Source organism: Coturnix japonica, chromosome Z, assembly GCF_054131305.1.
Source record: "Coturnix japonica strain WE chromosome Z, WE-NBRP24, whole genome shotgun sequence".
Taxonomy (NCBI): domain Eukaryota; kingdom Metazoa; phylum Chordata; class Aves; order Galliformes; family Phasianidae; genus Coturnix; species Coturnix japonica.
Window position 1 is genome coordinate 34,476,740 of NC_140702.1, and position 17,087 is coordinate 34,493,826.

Sequence of the window (17,087 nt, forward strand, 5' to 3'; positions counted from 1 at the left end):
ACTTTGCTGTCACTAGTGATAAATGACACACATGTTCTACCCAAGACCTCACATTTAAATTCTACACTCAAAAATAAACAAAAACAACAACAATAAAATGTAAAAGGCCAGACCTGCAAACATTGACCCAGTGGCTGCATTCCACAACAGCAAATGCGTACATACCAGTTTTGAGAAAACTCACACCAGTTTCAGCTAAATCTAAGCTTTTCGGTCTTTTCATCTTTTCCCCAACTTGAGAAATGACCAGTCCTTTGATCGTGGTATACTGCAACCATAGTGGGACTAATGGGTACACGGGCATCACAAGCCTGCAGTGGGTTGGTTAATGACTGAAACCTTACAGATACGATGCCACTGAAGAATTACATTGCCTAGATTTGAAATTGGCCTGATACTATGGTGTCTGACCAACAAAAGACAAAAAGTTTGGACTAAATAAGCTGCTTTAATTCTCTCAGAAAAGAGCAGAAGAGCATGCCTCTGTCTTGAACAGTAGTACAAACAAAAACAAAAAGTGAAGGCCGAGCTTCTAGCCCAAAAAGCAGAATTTGATGCATCTTGAAGGTTTCATAGTTTTAGTTACCCTTTTTTCTTCTTTTCACAAAGGTTACAATTTAAAAGCAAGAACTAAGTTTTTAATTACAGGTAATTAGAATAAACTTACACAGTCTCAAGCAACAACACCTGAACCCAAAACAAGACTTTAGCCTCCAGCCTTCTAGCCATTGTCATTAGTGAAGGGCTGACAAACATGCCACACAGGCAGGAGGTTAGCAAGAGGCCTCTGCAGGGCTACCGTGGTTACATTAGAGAAGAATGGGCCAAGTGAGCAGCTTAAATCCAGCCAACTCTTGCACGTTTCCAAATGCCAACAGTGAAAAAGACAAACATGCCTGTTCTCCACATATTCCTGGGCACCTGCCTACCTAGCCTTGGGACCTGATGATTATGTTTGAAGCCATCAAAGCCATAGAAGCATCCTGTATATCTCCCCACAGCCTTGAGGAAAGTGACTACACATCCACACATCCAACATAGCTTTTAAGAAATACCAGACAGGTTGTCAGTGGAACTGTGCCCACACCAGGCCACACGCAGTTCCATGGGTAACAAGTAGAGACAGCTGGTAAGCATATTAGGTGGAGGAAGGAAGCACTCGGTGGGCATCAAGCACATTCAATGTAGAGCAATACACATTTCAGGAGTCATTTCACATCCTCTGTTTTTAGAAACCCAAATATATGCACATTCTTGTTCAAGCACAGGTATTTTGCTGAAGCACAGATGCACAGGACAAGACACTGTGTGAAGGAATAAGCAAGGACTTAGAGGGATTTAAATGAGAGATAAGATTAATTATGCCTCTCCAGCTAGTAACAGCCAAACAGAAGTTTGAAATCCCTGACACTTGTCTGCTGTACTACAAGATCAAAAAAGCAGTATTATCAATCAATGACAGTTTCTAAAAAACATTTTAAAATACATCACGTAAACTACAAAAGTTATATTGAAATTAGTTATAGATTGACAATTATGTTTCTCAAAACACACCATTTATTTATTCCTTATGGAGAGGGAAAGGAGCTAAAGCCAAATTGTATATAAATATATACTGTCCCTCTTTTTAGTATATAAGCTGGTCAAGAAATCAAGATCTTAGAGAAAACTCACTCTAGTCTGAGAGGAAATTAAACCTGACAAGAGGACTCTGTCAATTCCATTCCACTAATACTGCCTATGTTTCTTTATGAAAACAGTACTTCTCCTTGTTGCATACATACCTTGTTCTTCCAGCATTTTTCTTTCATCTACATATTCTACATATTTTGCCTTCTCAAGCAATAGTTTCAGACTTGTATTTTTCCACTATGAACTTACATCAACTCAAAACCTGCACTTTAACTACTCAAGGGCATGTAGGCACAAAAATATATTGTCCTCCTGAGCAGGCTGGGTGTGGTACTTGAATGTTGTACATTCCATCAGTTAATTGAAAATTATATCTCTGCTTTTCAAAGGTTTGGTAAATACATGGCTTGGCAAAAAGATACCAAGGAACAAGCCAGAAATAGGTATTTCAAATTACTTTCAAGTATGCTGTTAATATATACATTGATTCATAGTAGAATTTCTGGTACTAAATGCCAACATCCTCCTTTAAAACCAAGAGGAGAAAAAACCAAAAAGTAGGTCACTGCAGAAACATACAAAACTGGGAGAGAGATGAAAGAGATCTTTTACTAAATTTAGTTAATCATATCAAAATTGAGACCCAGATCCCTACAAATTAAGACAAACTCCTTCCTTCCATTTTTTTCTTTTTAATTTAATTTTGTTTTTTCACCAGTATGAACAATTTGTGGCAAACACTCCATTTCCTAAGATAGGTCGTCCTATCTGTTATGACATGTAGTTGTTCCACAATAGAGATCTGGGGAAAATTTTGAGCCTCTACCAATATTCTTTATTTCCAGATATCTGGAAAATACATTTATGAAGCATTGATCCATAGACAGTTTGAAGAGTTATTAAAATAGTACCAAATGGATTACTTAGAAGAAAGTCATCTGAAAATTAAGGGAAATAAAACATTTGCATACTGAGATATGCCAACTTTGAAACAGACTTTTTCTTCCAAATGCTGAAAATTGATAGCTTTAACTTTACGACTCTTAATATTTTAAAAGCCTTATTAAGCATCCTTTTTATTCAAGCCTGCTACTTCAATAAGTGTCAAGATTTGCCATCAACTTGTAAAAGCAGTATCTCCCATGCTTTTTACTTAGTTTCCAGTTATACTCGTATTAGCTCCTTAAAACTTCATGTAGTCTGTTTTTCAGTTGAAATTGTGGAAAATTCCAGAACACAAAAATATTCAACTGAGAAGGTCAGTTTCAGCTAAATGCCGCTGGCACAACTGACTGGATTTCACAACAGTATGAATGCAAAAATAAAATGCATTTGCATACAACACTAAGAACAGTTGTGTGCACTCCAGCTTACTGGAGTCAGCTCGACTATCCCATCTGAAATCACACAACGGACTTAGAGGGTGAATACAAAATGTTCTCTGTGCTGAAATGTCAGTGCCATCTGGTCCAAACTTCAGGCACAGGCATGCCTGTTTGTCTGTGGAGGTGAAGAAATAATTATCTTAAAAGACCTTTAAATGGTCAATAAGGGAAGTTTCCCTGATACACTGAGGGCATTCCACACCATTTTAGCCAACAAGCACCTATCTCCCAAAAGTGCTGGTTTGCTAATTCATTAGTTAAATCAAGTTTAGCAGACTTTAATAAAGTCTCTGTACTCTAGATAGTTTGCATTCAATATCACAAATAAAAATATTTTTAACACTGCCAGTAACACAAAAATATATAGTGCCATTTGCCATAATTACACATAAAATATTTATTCTGCAAGTTGTATCACTAGCAGAATGGGAGCAGCAGATGTGCTGTGCCACAGAGGTAATAATTTATCTTTCTCCCGTACTCTTAATGGTGGCTCACTCTTTAAAGGGCTTGCCATGTGGTCAGATTAAATAGTATTTCTTCTCACAGGCACGTGGCTCCTCCCTGCTCTCTGATCTTAGCAAAGAAGATCAAGTACATAATAAATACCACGCAACTGAAACTGCGCAGTTATGGCCAGATATCCTGTTTGCTATGAATTCTATTTCTGATACTCTTATTAAGTTAGTAACAGGAACTCCTGATTGAATCAGTTTGTTGTTATGAAGTTATTAATCTTGCAACTAGTTATTCAAAAATACTTTACCAGAGATTGAAGCATATATAACTCTCATTTCTCACTGACGGTTTTAAGGTCCTCCTCTTTACTGCCTCCCATCCCCCACAATTACCTGACCTGCATTTCAGGAGCTTCCAGACTATCCTGAGAGGCTAAATGAAGGCTTTCATAATGACTTCAAACGGGTCATTCTGCTATCTAATCTGAAAGTAATATAGTTAAAGAAGTTTGTAACATTACACTTCTAGATGGAGCCAAGACATTAAAAAAATTCAAAACTCAAAATAATTTATGCACTAATTACCTAATAGCAAACTAACAGAAGGCCATAAACATCACCTGGGGGATGAATATTCCCATTTGGGACAAAGCCTTTCTTAGCAAGGACAGTACTTTTCCCCTGATAAATTACAGTTTGGACCCCATTTAAATTCAAGTTCACTTACCATATTGTCTTTTAAAGTACTACCTCCTTCTCTTTGAGGTAATGACTGGAGGACAGCTGAGAGATATGACCAGCATTTGCAAATATCCATTCACTTCTCCCTCTGCATGATGTCCTACAAGCTTTCAGCTCGGCAGCTCCTAAAACCAGTCAGCTGTCTCTTGCCTTCTGTTTACCCACCATCATTCTATTAGACTTAACAATGGTTTTAATTTTAGAACACCTTACTGACTGAGCATTTAAAAAGACTGCCTTATATACAATATACGTAGCTCTGTTCAAACACACACTCTCTCCCTGTGTGAACTGCAGACTTCTAGAAGGAATGTCACATGCAAAAGAAATACATCAGTAAAACAAAAACCCCAGAGTAAATAAAAACTAGTTTATTTTCCTTTTCAGAAGGAATGCCTGCAAAGGTACAAAGTTAGGAGCATAAGCACCTTTTCTAGAACCACAGATATTACTTATCTTCAAACCCACCCTCTCTTTGGCTTTTACTGAAGCAATCAAAAAAGGATTTTAAATAATACCAGCTCTCATTAGCTGTTTCAGGAACTAATTCTACTGAGAAACCTACACCACCTTTAGATACAGCTAACTTTTTAGCCATTACCAATCCTGTCCATGTTTAAATTAAGAAACAACAGGCTCTGCTTAACCACTCCACTGCCTTTCCTAAAAGCAGAGTCCTCTTATCTAAATTAACAACATACCTTAAAAACACTTGATCTGGATGAATATTTAATAGATGTCCTACTGTTAGTTGAGTTGGGAAAAAAAGAAAAAAGGCCTTCACACCACTACTTCAGAACAGCCCACTCTATAACAGAAAGTCTGGAGATGGGTCATTTTGAAGTTTAGTAAAGTTTCTACGTGAAGTAGCAGGGAACAGCAAATAATACTCGCAGAAATTACTCCAACACTCTGCCATAAAGCATCACACCAACATAGATTATATGTAAGCAAAGAAAACAAATGGGAATTCCATTAAGACACTATCACATGATAAAATATTTCAAAAATAAAAGTTCAGTATAAACAGGAAAAAAAAAAAAAATCAACAGAACAACAACAACAACAAAAATCACACACCGGGCTGATGATAACTACAAGTCCTTAGGTAAAAGGGGGCAAGCCCCTTTCTGTAAAAATTCTGTAGTGCAAGATGATGGGGCAAATTGGAGGGCATGTGTGCATGCATATGTATACATACACAGACATATATGTATTTACATATGCCCATACACACACTAAATATATATATATATGTATAAGGGAGAATTTCTTCAAGTTTCATAAATAAGAACCTTTTGTACCTTGCATTAATTTTTGACCCAACAAAAAAACCCCAAACATGCAAAAATTTGCATCTCAGTTGCCTGCTCTGTTTGTCACATGCTTCACAAAAACTTCAAATAGCTCATCTTGTAACCATGCCTAATTTAATACGAAAGTCAGAATTTCAGCTCAAACCCTTAGGGGAACTCAGCTGGATTACTGTTAAATCTTTGCCAGTGCTTTGGAAAGTCTGCAAAACGCCCACCCAGACCACTCTTAACTAAGCCAAGATGGTAAAAAAAAAAAAAAAAAAAAAAAAAAGGCTACTTGCACTATATGAAGGATATCTTTGTAAGAACATCTTTAACTTGACATTCACTCTATATATCTTTTAATTCCTATCTCCCATCACTCAACTTTAAAAACAAACACAACATAAAATTAAGTAGCCAAATTCTTCCTACCTGTAACTCAAAGTGACTTTAGTTTTATGCCCAGTTCCAAAGCGTTTTGCAGGCCAGCAGTATGACTACTTGTAATACACCTGAAGGACCAGAGAAGCCACCCTAGTGGAATATGCAGGTACTGAGGATGAACACAAACAGCCTTCAGCTTCAGCCTTCTATCTGCAGTTCCTTTCCCAAGCCTACCTACATCTCCTCAGCTAAGATGCTAATAGCAATGAGCATAACAATAAAATCTCAGTGAAGTTCCTTGTGTTGATTACACTTTGTGATTTGGTCACTATTCATTCGGTGACTTCAAGTTTATATAAATTGCTCATTAACTTAAACAGAGTCCTAAGAAGGTGTCAGTATGTTGAATCAAATTCTCTCTCTTTGTAAATGTTGAGCCATAGCTTTTTTTTTTTTTTTTTTTTTTTTTCAGTCCTTCCGTGAGTTATAGAGTTCATGTATCTGTGTCCATAATCAGGTTTTCATAAACACTGAACAGGTATTGACAACAGAACAGTCAGTTAAAACTCACACAGGCGTCTCCAAAAGTAACTCTTTCCAACACTGAGTTTTTTGAGTCATAAGGAATTTCCATTGCCATCCAAAGACAATTTTATAACATTTTATTATTTGACTTGGTCTATGTCTCCAGGGTAATAGACACATTCGGATAAAAATTACTCAAAAGTAAGGAAGCTGAGAAACACAGACTTTCCATCTGTGAAAGGAACAGTCAAATGCTGGCTAGCATGTGATTCACAAGTACCAAGTTCTATGGAAAGAAAAGTAGGAGTAAGATAGTGAGAAGCTGATGTGTAGCACAAAGAACAATTACTCAGGTGCTCTGACAAACAGGGACTCCCTAAAGTTTCAGTCACCCCATCTCCCAGACTTCAAATGTTTTAGAAATATTAATGTGGTTTGATGTAAATTTTAACATTACAAAGAAGCAGAACTCAGTCTTGCATACTATAGGTCACTTGTGTGGTACAGGAAAGGACTAAATTATGTTTCAATAATCTGCAACCCACTCTGGAACTGCTGAGATGGAAGCTACTTCAGAGATATCTTCAAGGCCTTAACAATGGAAATGGAAAAGTACATGATTACAGCAAAACAGTGAGGCACCCAATTTCTCCTTAACTGAAAGAGACATGTCAACTAAAACAGCAGCACCAAAGTAGCCCAGGTAGAAGATGCACTACAGATCACTTCCCAGATGAATGCTGAGATGAGAAATGAGGAAAACAGAAGCTAAGAAGGGGACCAGAACTCCAAACTCCTTTTCACTTAACAATCCTTCTGTCACAACAAAATTGGTGTCAAAAAGACAGTCTCATTATGGAGGAAAAAAATAAACAGTCTTTTAGACATTATGATCTCAGTAGTCAGCTATAAAATAAATCACTTATGGTATTCAGTTTAGACCTACAATGAAAAAAAATAAAAATATTACAAACATTCTGAGAAGTCCTTTGTTCTGTGTCCAAATATTCAAGTATGACAGTTCAATAGAGGTTGAAGTTTTTACACACCTTCGTTCAAAAACAGGCATCCAAAATAAAATAAAAAAATTGTACACATATGGCACCATGAAGGAGTAAAACAATATTGCCTTTGGATCTAGCCAAGAGATTTCTGTTATATGAGGAAACCAAAGTCGACTTTTAAAATTCTAAAAATAATTCTAAGAATGCTTCCTTTCTCAATACTTAGGACAAGAGAAAACAAATGAAAAGACTTAAGTGTCTACACACCATCTAGATCATTGTTATTATACAACCACCCATTTAAAAAACTCTTCAAACAAACTCCTATACAGGACATTCACTGACTATAACTGATTAAAAACAAGTGCAAGATATGAAATAAACAATGTAAGTACAAAATAGATTGTTCTCTGAAGTCCCTAAATACCTTGCAAACTGAAAAGGAAACTGTAAGAGAATCTCATGGTCTGACCAAATATTTTTAACTAAATATAACCCTTTAAATGTTTGCTTGCATGCAACTTTATATCAGAAAGCTGTATCAGTACGAAAGATATTTACACAGGATATCTGTTTCTATATTCTTGTCTTAAATAGTCTTGGAAGTAATGGACATCATTAGGATAAGTATGCCTGAATAGCAAATAATTATGTATGCAATTATTATTTTTCATAGGTTCCAACTCTAGTAACTACCATGAGCTTATTTGTATCTTTCTTTAAGCTGTGCAAGCACTAGATGCTGGCACATTTCTAGCTTCTAAAGTAAGACCCATACTCCCAGCATGATTATACTGCAATACTATCATACAATGCGTGAAAGTTTTCTGAAAGTTATACATTAAAAACTATTTGAACTGGGGAAATAAATGAAATAAATAAATAAAATTTAGCAAGATTTGATTTCGTATTCTTTTCTCCCTCTGTGATATAAAAGTTACAGAACAGCATACACTCATCTAGGCATGCAAAGACAAAATGGTAAATCACTGTCCATTAAATTATTATCCTTTACATCCAAAACCTACACTTACATTTGACACTTCAAATCAAAACCACAAAACACAGCCTTAATTAATTACTGAAAATTATAAATGCTGCATTACAAATACTGCAGTATTCCAGATACTGGACTCAGTGATCCTTGTGGGTCCTTTCCAACTCAGAATCTTCTATGAAATCCTAATAAAATGAATCCACCTCTATTTATCTTTTCAGTTATACTGCTGTTTTATGTGTTTGGGATTTCATGGATAATGGTGTGGCTTAATTCATTTGCATTTACAACATAAAGAGCCTCAAGCAAAAGGTTGTGCTCAGACGCCACAGGTAATGATTGCAGTCCATTTCCTTCCTCTAACCAAATCTCTTAGATATCTTTGTATATAGTTAACATCACTACGTCTCAGTTCCCCATTTCTAAAACTACTGTAAGTATTAATAATCACTTCTCTTATGCAGTGATATTACACATATTCGAGGTATTTCATGCAGTGGTGATTGTGTTCTCAGATTAAAAACTAAAAAAAAACCAACAACTTTGAAATCACAGAATTGCTTAGGTTGGAAGAGACCCTAAAGACCAAAATCCTTTTGCCACTGGCAGGGAACCTTCCCACTAGGTCAGGTAGCCCCAGTCTAGCCTGGCCTTGAACACCTCCAGCAATGGGGCATCCACAGCTTCTCCAGGCAAACTGTTCCAGTGCCTCATCAACATAGTAAAGAATATCTTCTAAATACCTCTGTTAGTTTAAAGCCATTACCCTTTCTCTTATCACTGAGCTACCTTATGAACAGTCTCTCTCCAGCTTTCTTACAGGCCCCCTTTTTGGGTACCAGAAGGCTGCAATGATGTTTCTTGTAGAGTCTTCCCTCTAAATTAACAACTCAATTGTCTACATAACAGAGGTGCTCCAGCCCTTTAGTTATTCTTCTTGTCCTCCTCTGGACTAGTTGGACTTGTTCCAACAGGTACATGCCTTTTTTATTTTAGAGTACCTAGAGTTAAATGCAGTATTACAGTGGGGTTTCACAAGAGTAGAGTAGAGGGGAACAATCACCTCCCTCAGCTTTCTGATCGTGCCCCTTATGATGCAGCTCAGGATATGATTTGCTTTCTTGGCTGCAAGCACACATTGATGACTCAGGTTGAGTTTTCATCATTCAGCAACCCCAAGTTCTTATTTCTGGGGCTGTTTTCAATCCATTCTAGCCCTGTCTGTATTTGTGCTTGCCATTGCTCTGACTCAGGTGCAGAACCTTGCACTTAGTATTGCTGAGCTCCATGACATTTGCATGAGACAACCTCTCAAGCCTGTGAAGGTCCCTCTGAATAGCATCTCTTTCCTCGCTTTCTGTGAAAAGACGCTCAGTAAACACACAGTCACATTACAACTCGGTCTTCATGCAACTAGGTATCCTGTTCTGATCTTCTAGGTCTTTCCCAACCTTGATAATTCTGATAATTCTGTGAACTTTTTCAGGATAACATAAAAGCTTTTCTTGACAGCTGATTATTAACTAGAACATGGTTATGATACAAGAAGACAACAATATTTCTTATACTTTCTTTATTAATTGCCACTAGATATCATGTCTGAATCCAAACCATGAAAAAAAAAAAAAATATATATATATATAAATATCCTGCAAATATTCATGAAATGTCAAAATACTGCAAACTGCTTTTAAATGCTTGAACGAGTGGTACAAAATCCATGAGCAATGTATCCATCTGTAGATAGGAACAAGCCAGTCTTGAGAGGTCACTCTACTTGTCCCTGCCAGAAAAGTAACACAGGAAAAATGAGCCCAGTGTAATCTACACAATTTTAGGAATCTAATCCTTTTTTCTGTTAACTTAAAGCTACACAGTGTTTACTTGCTTCTACCAGTGAACTGGATTTGTGCTCCAAGAGTTTCTTGGAGGGTAGATGGTAAGCAGGAGGGCAGTACATAAGAGTAATCTGTGGCTGCTACTGAGTGACTACAGCTATCAAAAAGAAGAATGAGAACTTCCAAAATCTTTACTTAGTTCTGTAAAAGCTCTTGCCTTTGCCTTCTGTGATCAGACATATTTTTTAAAATCAAATGATAAATTCTACACTTAGGAACAACTACACATGACTTTATAATATCTGAATATAATCTAAACTCATTAAAGACAGCCTGATAGCAATTGCCAAGAATCATTATTAAAAATTATTACATATTGTCAAAAATAAGCTTAAAAAGTATAAGACTAAAATGCAACAAATGTAATACTGAAATACAGCATGTTTGAGCAGGAAGACTGTTATAGCTCCTTTGGAGTTTTCAGAGTCAGTGACAATGAGAACGTAAACAATCTACTGGACCTAAACATCTTCAGAACTGTATATTCTCAAGTTATATATTTAAAGAAATTTTGTAGAAAGCAGCTTATGGAGTACTTGAATGCAGTATACCACTAATTTCAAATTGAATAAGTTGCTCCAGTTCCAAATGCCTCCAAATTAGTAGCTTTTTGCCTTACTCCCAAGCTCTCCAAATCACTGCTCAAAACTAATCACATAAACACTAGTGGGTGAGACATTCAAGAAATATTAAAAGAAATCCAATCCTGTTTTCATCTTACTTTGGAAACAACATTATCCATGTTATCAAATTTTCCATTTCCTGATTTATTCAAGACAAAAGGTACTTGTAAGCTAAGGTGAAAAGGCACACATAGCAACCACATACACACACACAAAAAGGGCTTCAGTAAACTGAAAAGATGTTGGTCTTCGTAGATTTCAGTAATTCATCTTGTGATAACATGCACAAAGACAGCCTCATTAAAGTACCTCCAATGAGACCGATGGCCAAACACTGCTCTCTGATGGGAGGGTAACCAACTCTTCCTACAAATCAAAACAAAAACTGTCTGCTAGAACTGCTTTATTTCTTTCCTCTACAAACTTCATATTTTACCATTAACCTCAAACCACATCAGCACACGGCCATGATGGCCCGAGTTCTCCTCATTTAAAAATGGCCACCTCTGACTCTGAAAGGGAATGGGTGAGTCATTGTATGTGTGGTACTAGGTTGCTTTATTGACCTAGAAGTGTGGCAATAACACGAATCATAATATGTATCAGAGAGATGTGCTGTGAAGCAAGGTATGCAACAATAACTGTGAAAGGCAACAGGTAATATTAAAAAGGACGTTCTATCACAACAGTACTGCAAATAAGATATAGCTGATACTGGATTCAGAAGTGGACTAATTTTTTTCATCATTATTATTATGGCTACAATAACAACAATAACAACTCCACACTTTTTTTTGTTGTTGTTGTTGTTGTTTTGTTTTTAAACAGACAGTAATTTACTGTGCTATTAAATGCTTTTCAAGTTAACTTTCAGGCAGTGTTACCCTAAGGAATAAAGTTTTGAGCCATATAGTTACAGCTTCCAAGCAATCCATGAGTGTATACAGCTATGATGAAAATATTCAGCATTAAGAGCCTGAAATTACATATTAGCAGGGTTCCTAGAGTTCTGTAATGCTAACCAAATTCAGAAAGGTAAGATTCTGCAAATGATTCACACAAACACTACCTGAAGAACACTCTCGAATTTTGCTTTAGTTACAAAGTAGAGCACAGTATGTAGGTTCAAGATACCTATTTCAGATTTGGTCCTTGGTTTGATTCTCAGTTCAGTGGATTCAAATTAAAGCATTTAAAAACAAACAAACACAACAACAACAAAAAATAACACACACACACAAAAGAACAGGTACATGAAAGTTTTGATGCTAACTTTAGCAAGTTCATGCTTGTTCTGAAAGTATAAACAAGATTATCTTGGTTTTCTAGCTATAGCAGAAGAGGCTGGTAACGTTACTGTAATTGCACTTGTGATACAAAATGATACTAGCCCTTAATTTTCTGTTTCCTTATTGTTTTGCTCCTCATCTTCCTGTTCTCTCAATGTTTTTATCTTTTTTTTTTTTTCCCCTCTTATTCTTCAAGGGTATCATCCTTTTTTTTCTTTTTTTTTTCTTCTAATCACACACTTATTCTCTTTCATATTTGCGCACAAAGTACTTAATCTGCTGTGCAATACTGTTTCTGCTACAAGCCAATACATATCCAGACAAAGTTAAGAACGCTAGTGGAACATATCAACTGACTGGGTGCCTCCCTTAATTGGTAAGTCAGTACTGAAAGATTAGTTGTAACCAAAGTCTGAATTTTAATATTGCAATAAAGCTTTGCCAGTGCCAAGAAAATCTCGCTCCCTTTCCTCTTCACTGTCTCTACTGGAAAAGCCACCATTGCTATGGCCAAGCTCCTAAAGAATATAACAATTTCCACTCCCAATCAATAATTTCACTACTAAATGTAAGGTCACTGATATGCCCTTTTGTTGCCAGGGGGGTTGACCAACCTGCAGATGCAGTTCCGTGACTGTGCACTGGATCTCAAAGAATTATTGATACTTATAAATAATAGTAGAAAATGTGTATTCTTATCTTTAATTTTAATTCATATTGATGCTCACAGACCTTGCAACAATATATACATATATATATATATATACATACACACACAAACACACATATATATATAAAGAAGTGGACATTTCATGGTATAATGCATTATACCATGCATACGAGTATATTTTACTATATATATTATGTGATTTTTAATGATATATATTATATAATTATTAATAATCATATTAGTCTACATACTAGAGGTCCGTTTCACAAACCTTTCAACAGTGAGACCTGAACAACCTTTTAAATATATGAATTTTATCAGTAAATGTGGATTTTGCACCAAGGAAGCTTTTTCCTATAAAAAGAAATGAAGAGGCTCTAACAGTACAAAGTGCTTTTAAGTCTATGCTGAAGATGTGGCAGCAGACCTACTTCATCCTTTGTAATTTAAAAATTACTTCTAACTGCATGCAATCTGTAGCTTGTATTAACACTATTTCTACTGTTGGTGCACTTTGCTCAACAATTCACATACTGATATTTTTGAAATGTTAAGAAATAAACACTAACACAGAAGAAACAAGAACGGCAAACACAAAAAAAAGAATCACATGCATGAAAATAAACAAATTGAATTACTCGGTGCAACAGTTTATGCAGTCTCAGTTTAAATCATATTCTAAAGTATGACAACACAGAGCACCTTATTCTAAATGATATGTCATTTGGTGGTGTTATTTAAATGCACCAGGGAGCTTGTGAGTCACTCACACACAACAATGCACTTCATAGACATTTGTCAAATACTGCAATGCCCATACTAAGGCAACACATCTCAAGAGCTGGCAGTCATGCTATCAGCAAGAATTTGGCTACAGAAACAGCAATGATTCATCATACATTCTAGAAGCACTGTCAAAACAGCAAAACAACATGCTGCTGTACTGATCCTTTAAAGGCAAGATTTAAGAAATGATAATTAAAAATACATTTCTAAAATCAACATAAGCAAAAAACACCACAAAATTCTGTTAGTGCATTTGGAAATGAGTATTTATTCATAAGTGATAGAGTATTAGAATCATTTTTTCCTCAAGATAGCAGAAAGTGGTCATTTAATACACGCGCCAGTTGATTATTTACCTCCTTAATTTCTAATTTAAATAGTCAGTATTATAGGAGATAAGTGTAAAAAAAAAAGAAGTTTTTCATTTACAACAGGTAAACGAAAAAAAGCATGTGTTTAAATACAGTTTAATTTAGGTTGCACACAGTTTAAGAAATTCTCTGCAGTAATTTCTAAAATAATCAACAGTGGACCCTCATGAATTTCCTTATAGTGCAACTACATAATCTGTAAGACTCAGAAAACCACTGACTGAAGAGCCAAAAGTATCATCAGAGCACCTGTTTCAATGCAGGCATCCTATCTTTTATTGTCCCATTGCTTACCAACACAGATGGTTTCTCAGCTAAAACTATTTGACAATTTACAAGTAACGGTGTAGGTCCTGGCATAAGCTCTTGCTCTCAAGCACAACTGATAGCTCTAATGAGAGTGCTCTTACCTTTCTTCTGCAGAACATTCAGTTTTAACAAAAAAACAGGGAACTTTTGTCCCTGAAATTGCAGGCTATTGATTTCTTTCTAATGATTTATTTCCATAGAACGTACATAGTGGCACACTGAGATAATTATTATCACCTCATCAGAGAAATTAAGAACACCTCTTTATAGTTTATAAGGCACAGTCTTAAAAATCATTCAATTGTGCTGTCCTTCGCCCATGTACAAAAACGCACAAAATGAACGCTTACCTTTTGAAAAACAACTTCATCCTGCTTTCTTTTCTTTTTGCTGCTTTTTCTGATCTTCTTGTTTGCCTGAATCCATTTTGTGACCTGGAGTTCAAAACCACAGGGGTTCTTTAGAAAGAAGATGTGATGCAAGTGCAGCTACTCAGCATTAATAAGAACCTGTAAACAGACTTGAGACAATTTTCTCCATTGGTTCACTGGGAGAGGAAAAGCACTTTTCCTACACCGAATGACATGGTCTTAGGTAATCAGCTTAGATACTCGTACACAGCTGGAGTGAGATGCTGCTCTCCACCCTGTGAAGCGCTACCTTTCTTTCTTTAATAAAGCAAACTTGCAACTTTCAGCTTAATGTGCTTTGGTTGTTGTGGTTTTTTGTTTGTTTTTAATATTTTATTTTTTTTCCTTCAAGAAAAGGTCTCTGAAACCAGACCGGGCTGCCAAATGTAAAGTTATCACTCCTGCGTGCAAAAATCCTGGGGACAATCTCTGCACTCCATCCCTTACACCTTCTATTACAAATCAGAAATTTACTTCCAGCCACCGACTGAACGTTGTTGCAGACCAGCAGCGCCGACGTCAGACGGTGGGGTTGTTATTATTAGCAAAACAACAACACGTGGGTTCTTCCTCGCATACAAGCGCCTCTGTTTCTGAGAAGAGACCGACTATGCTTTTGAAGCAAAAACGCTACGGAAGGAGGTCAGGCGGGGAACTCGGGGAGGAGACCCGCGGGGGACGAAGCGAGTAGCACAAGGACGGCTCTCCTCACCTCGGCACTCACTTGCTGCACAAGCTTGCACTCCTTCCAGGTCTCGCCCTCCTTCAGCAGCGACTGTACGGGGAGAAAGCGCACGGTGAGGCCGAGCCGAGGAACGCCGCGGCCACCCCCAGCCCAGACGTCCCGCTACACTCGGTAGGAAATAGAACACCTCCGCGGGGTCCCCCGCTCCGGCCCCGGAACCCCGCGGAGAGGAGGAGCCTGCCTTAAAGACGCAGGGGCCGGCAGACTCCAGGGTGGCCCCGTCGGCAGCTTCGCGCCTCCCCCGGCCGGGCCTGGAGAGTCGCTGCCGGCGCCCCGCGCTCCCTCCGAGCCCTCAGACCCGGGACGGATTTCCCTCGTCCCGAGCACCATGGCATATAGCTCACGTAAAGCCCTCCGCAACTGAAAGACGCTGTTCTAGCAAAACCTCCGTATACCCTGGTGAAGGGCGTAGCAGGCTGGATCAGGAGTGTAGCACCATCCGTGCCTGACGGCTTCCCCTGGTGCTTTCCCGACGCCGAAGACCCCAGTTGTTAACTGCGCTGCCGTGCATTCTGAAGGGCAGCTCAGTACGTGCACCTCAGCGGGTTTTATTCCTATCACGGCACAGCAAGCCCAATACCGAGGCCTCTGAGAAACGCTTGATATTCAACACGAGAGCACGAGCAGGTGATTAAATTTAGGCACGGGACTTCAGCAGATGATTCTGTGCTCTTTGAGCAGGGTGTTCTATCTCAAGTGTTATGGGAGACACCCAAATTAGTTTAGCCATGGAAAATCTCAGTACGAGAAATCCCCAAGTTGGGTTATTTTTAATGCATTATGTTTAGCATTTAAAACAAGGCAGACTGAGTCACACCTGGTATAACTAAGCTATTCTCAGCATTTTAGAACTTATTTATACTCTGTGCTATAAATGACCATTCTCTGAAAGCTTCTAAGAAGATCTGTGCTCCTGTGGAAAAAAAAGAGGGCTCATCAAAGCATCAAAGCAAGAAAACTCTCCTGCACATAGAATTAGATGGACTTAGCAAACAGAGTTAATAAAAGTAAGTCCAATTACTGCCTGCTAAATCTTGACATTATCCCTCTAACTTTATAACAAAAAGGAAAAAAGGAAAAAAAAAAGTCTCTTCTACTCTTTTTGTTCTACTGCCACAACAGCCTTCTTTCAAGATCAAAAGCTACAGATCAAAGCCAAGATCAAACTCAGTACTTTAAATAGAAGCAACTTCACCACGAGCTATTATACAATAAAGAACTTTTAAATAGAGCAATCACAATAGAAAATCTTATTATAGATTTTTTATTTTTTGCTCACAACGGGTCCACTTAAAGCCAGTGTCAACAGCTTTTTTATTTTTATTTTGTAGAACAGTGGATTTTCTTCTAAATCGTAGCTCTGAAAAGCTGCTACAAATTGTCTCTTGATCTGAGCATTTGAATGACGAAAGAATGACGGAGCACAGTTCAAAGAAAATGAACAAGAATATGAAGAAAATGTTTGTAGCAAACAGAAACTAATGCAGCTATCTAAAAAAAGAGAAAAACAAACAAACAAACAACAAAAAACAACGCTCCTTTGAATCATTTAATAGATTAGA

The 17,087-nt window shown here is 37.3% G+C and overlaps 1 protein-coding gene across 19 annotated transcripts in view; it reads right to left on the minus strand.

The window, feature by feature from the left end:
- Nucleotides 1-17,087, minus strand: part of AOPEP (aminopeptidase O (putative)) — a 169,045-nt gene that overhangs the window by 52,975 nt on the left and 98,983 nt on the right. For 13 of the 19 annotated variants that reach the window (XR_014939453.1, XR_014939454.1, XR_014939455.1 and 10 more), the window contains 2 exons: nucleotides 15,493-15,555; nucleotides 14,721-14,804 (listed from right to left, as the gene is read on the minus strand). Coding sequence is in view for 14 of the 19 variants with exons in the window: in XM_085529080.1 (XP_085385206.1) it covers nucleotides 14,721-14,804; nucleotides 15,493-15,555 (147 nt within the window). In the remaining 5 variants the exon portion in view is untranslated. Of the gene's footprint in view, nucleotides 1-9,982; nucleotides 10,208-11,254; nucleotides 11,312-14,720; nucleotides 14,805-15,492; nucleotides 15,556-17,087 lie in introns of those variants that run through there. The other 6 variants (XM_085529086.1, XM_032441531.2, XM_085529085.1 and 3 more) reach the window with 5 other exon arrangements.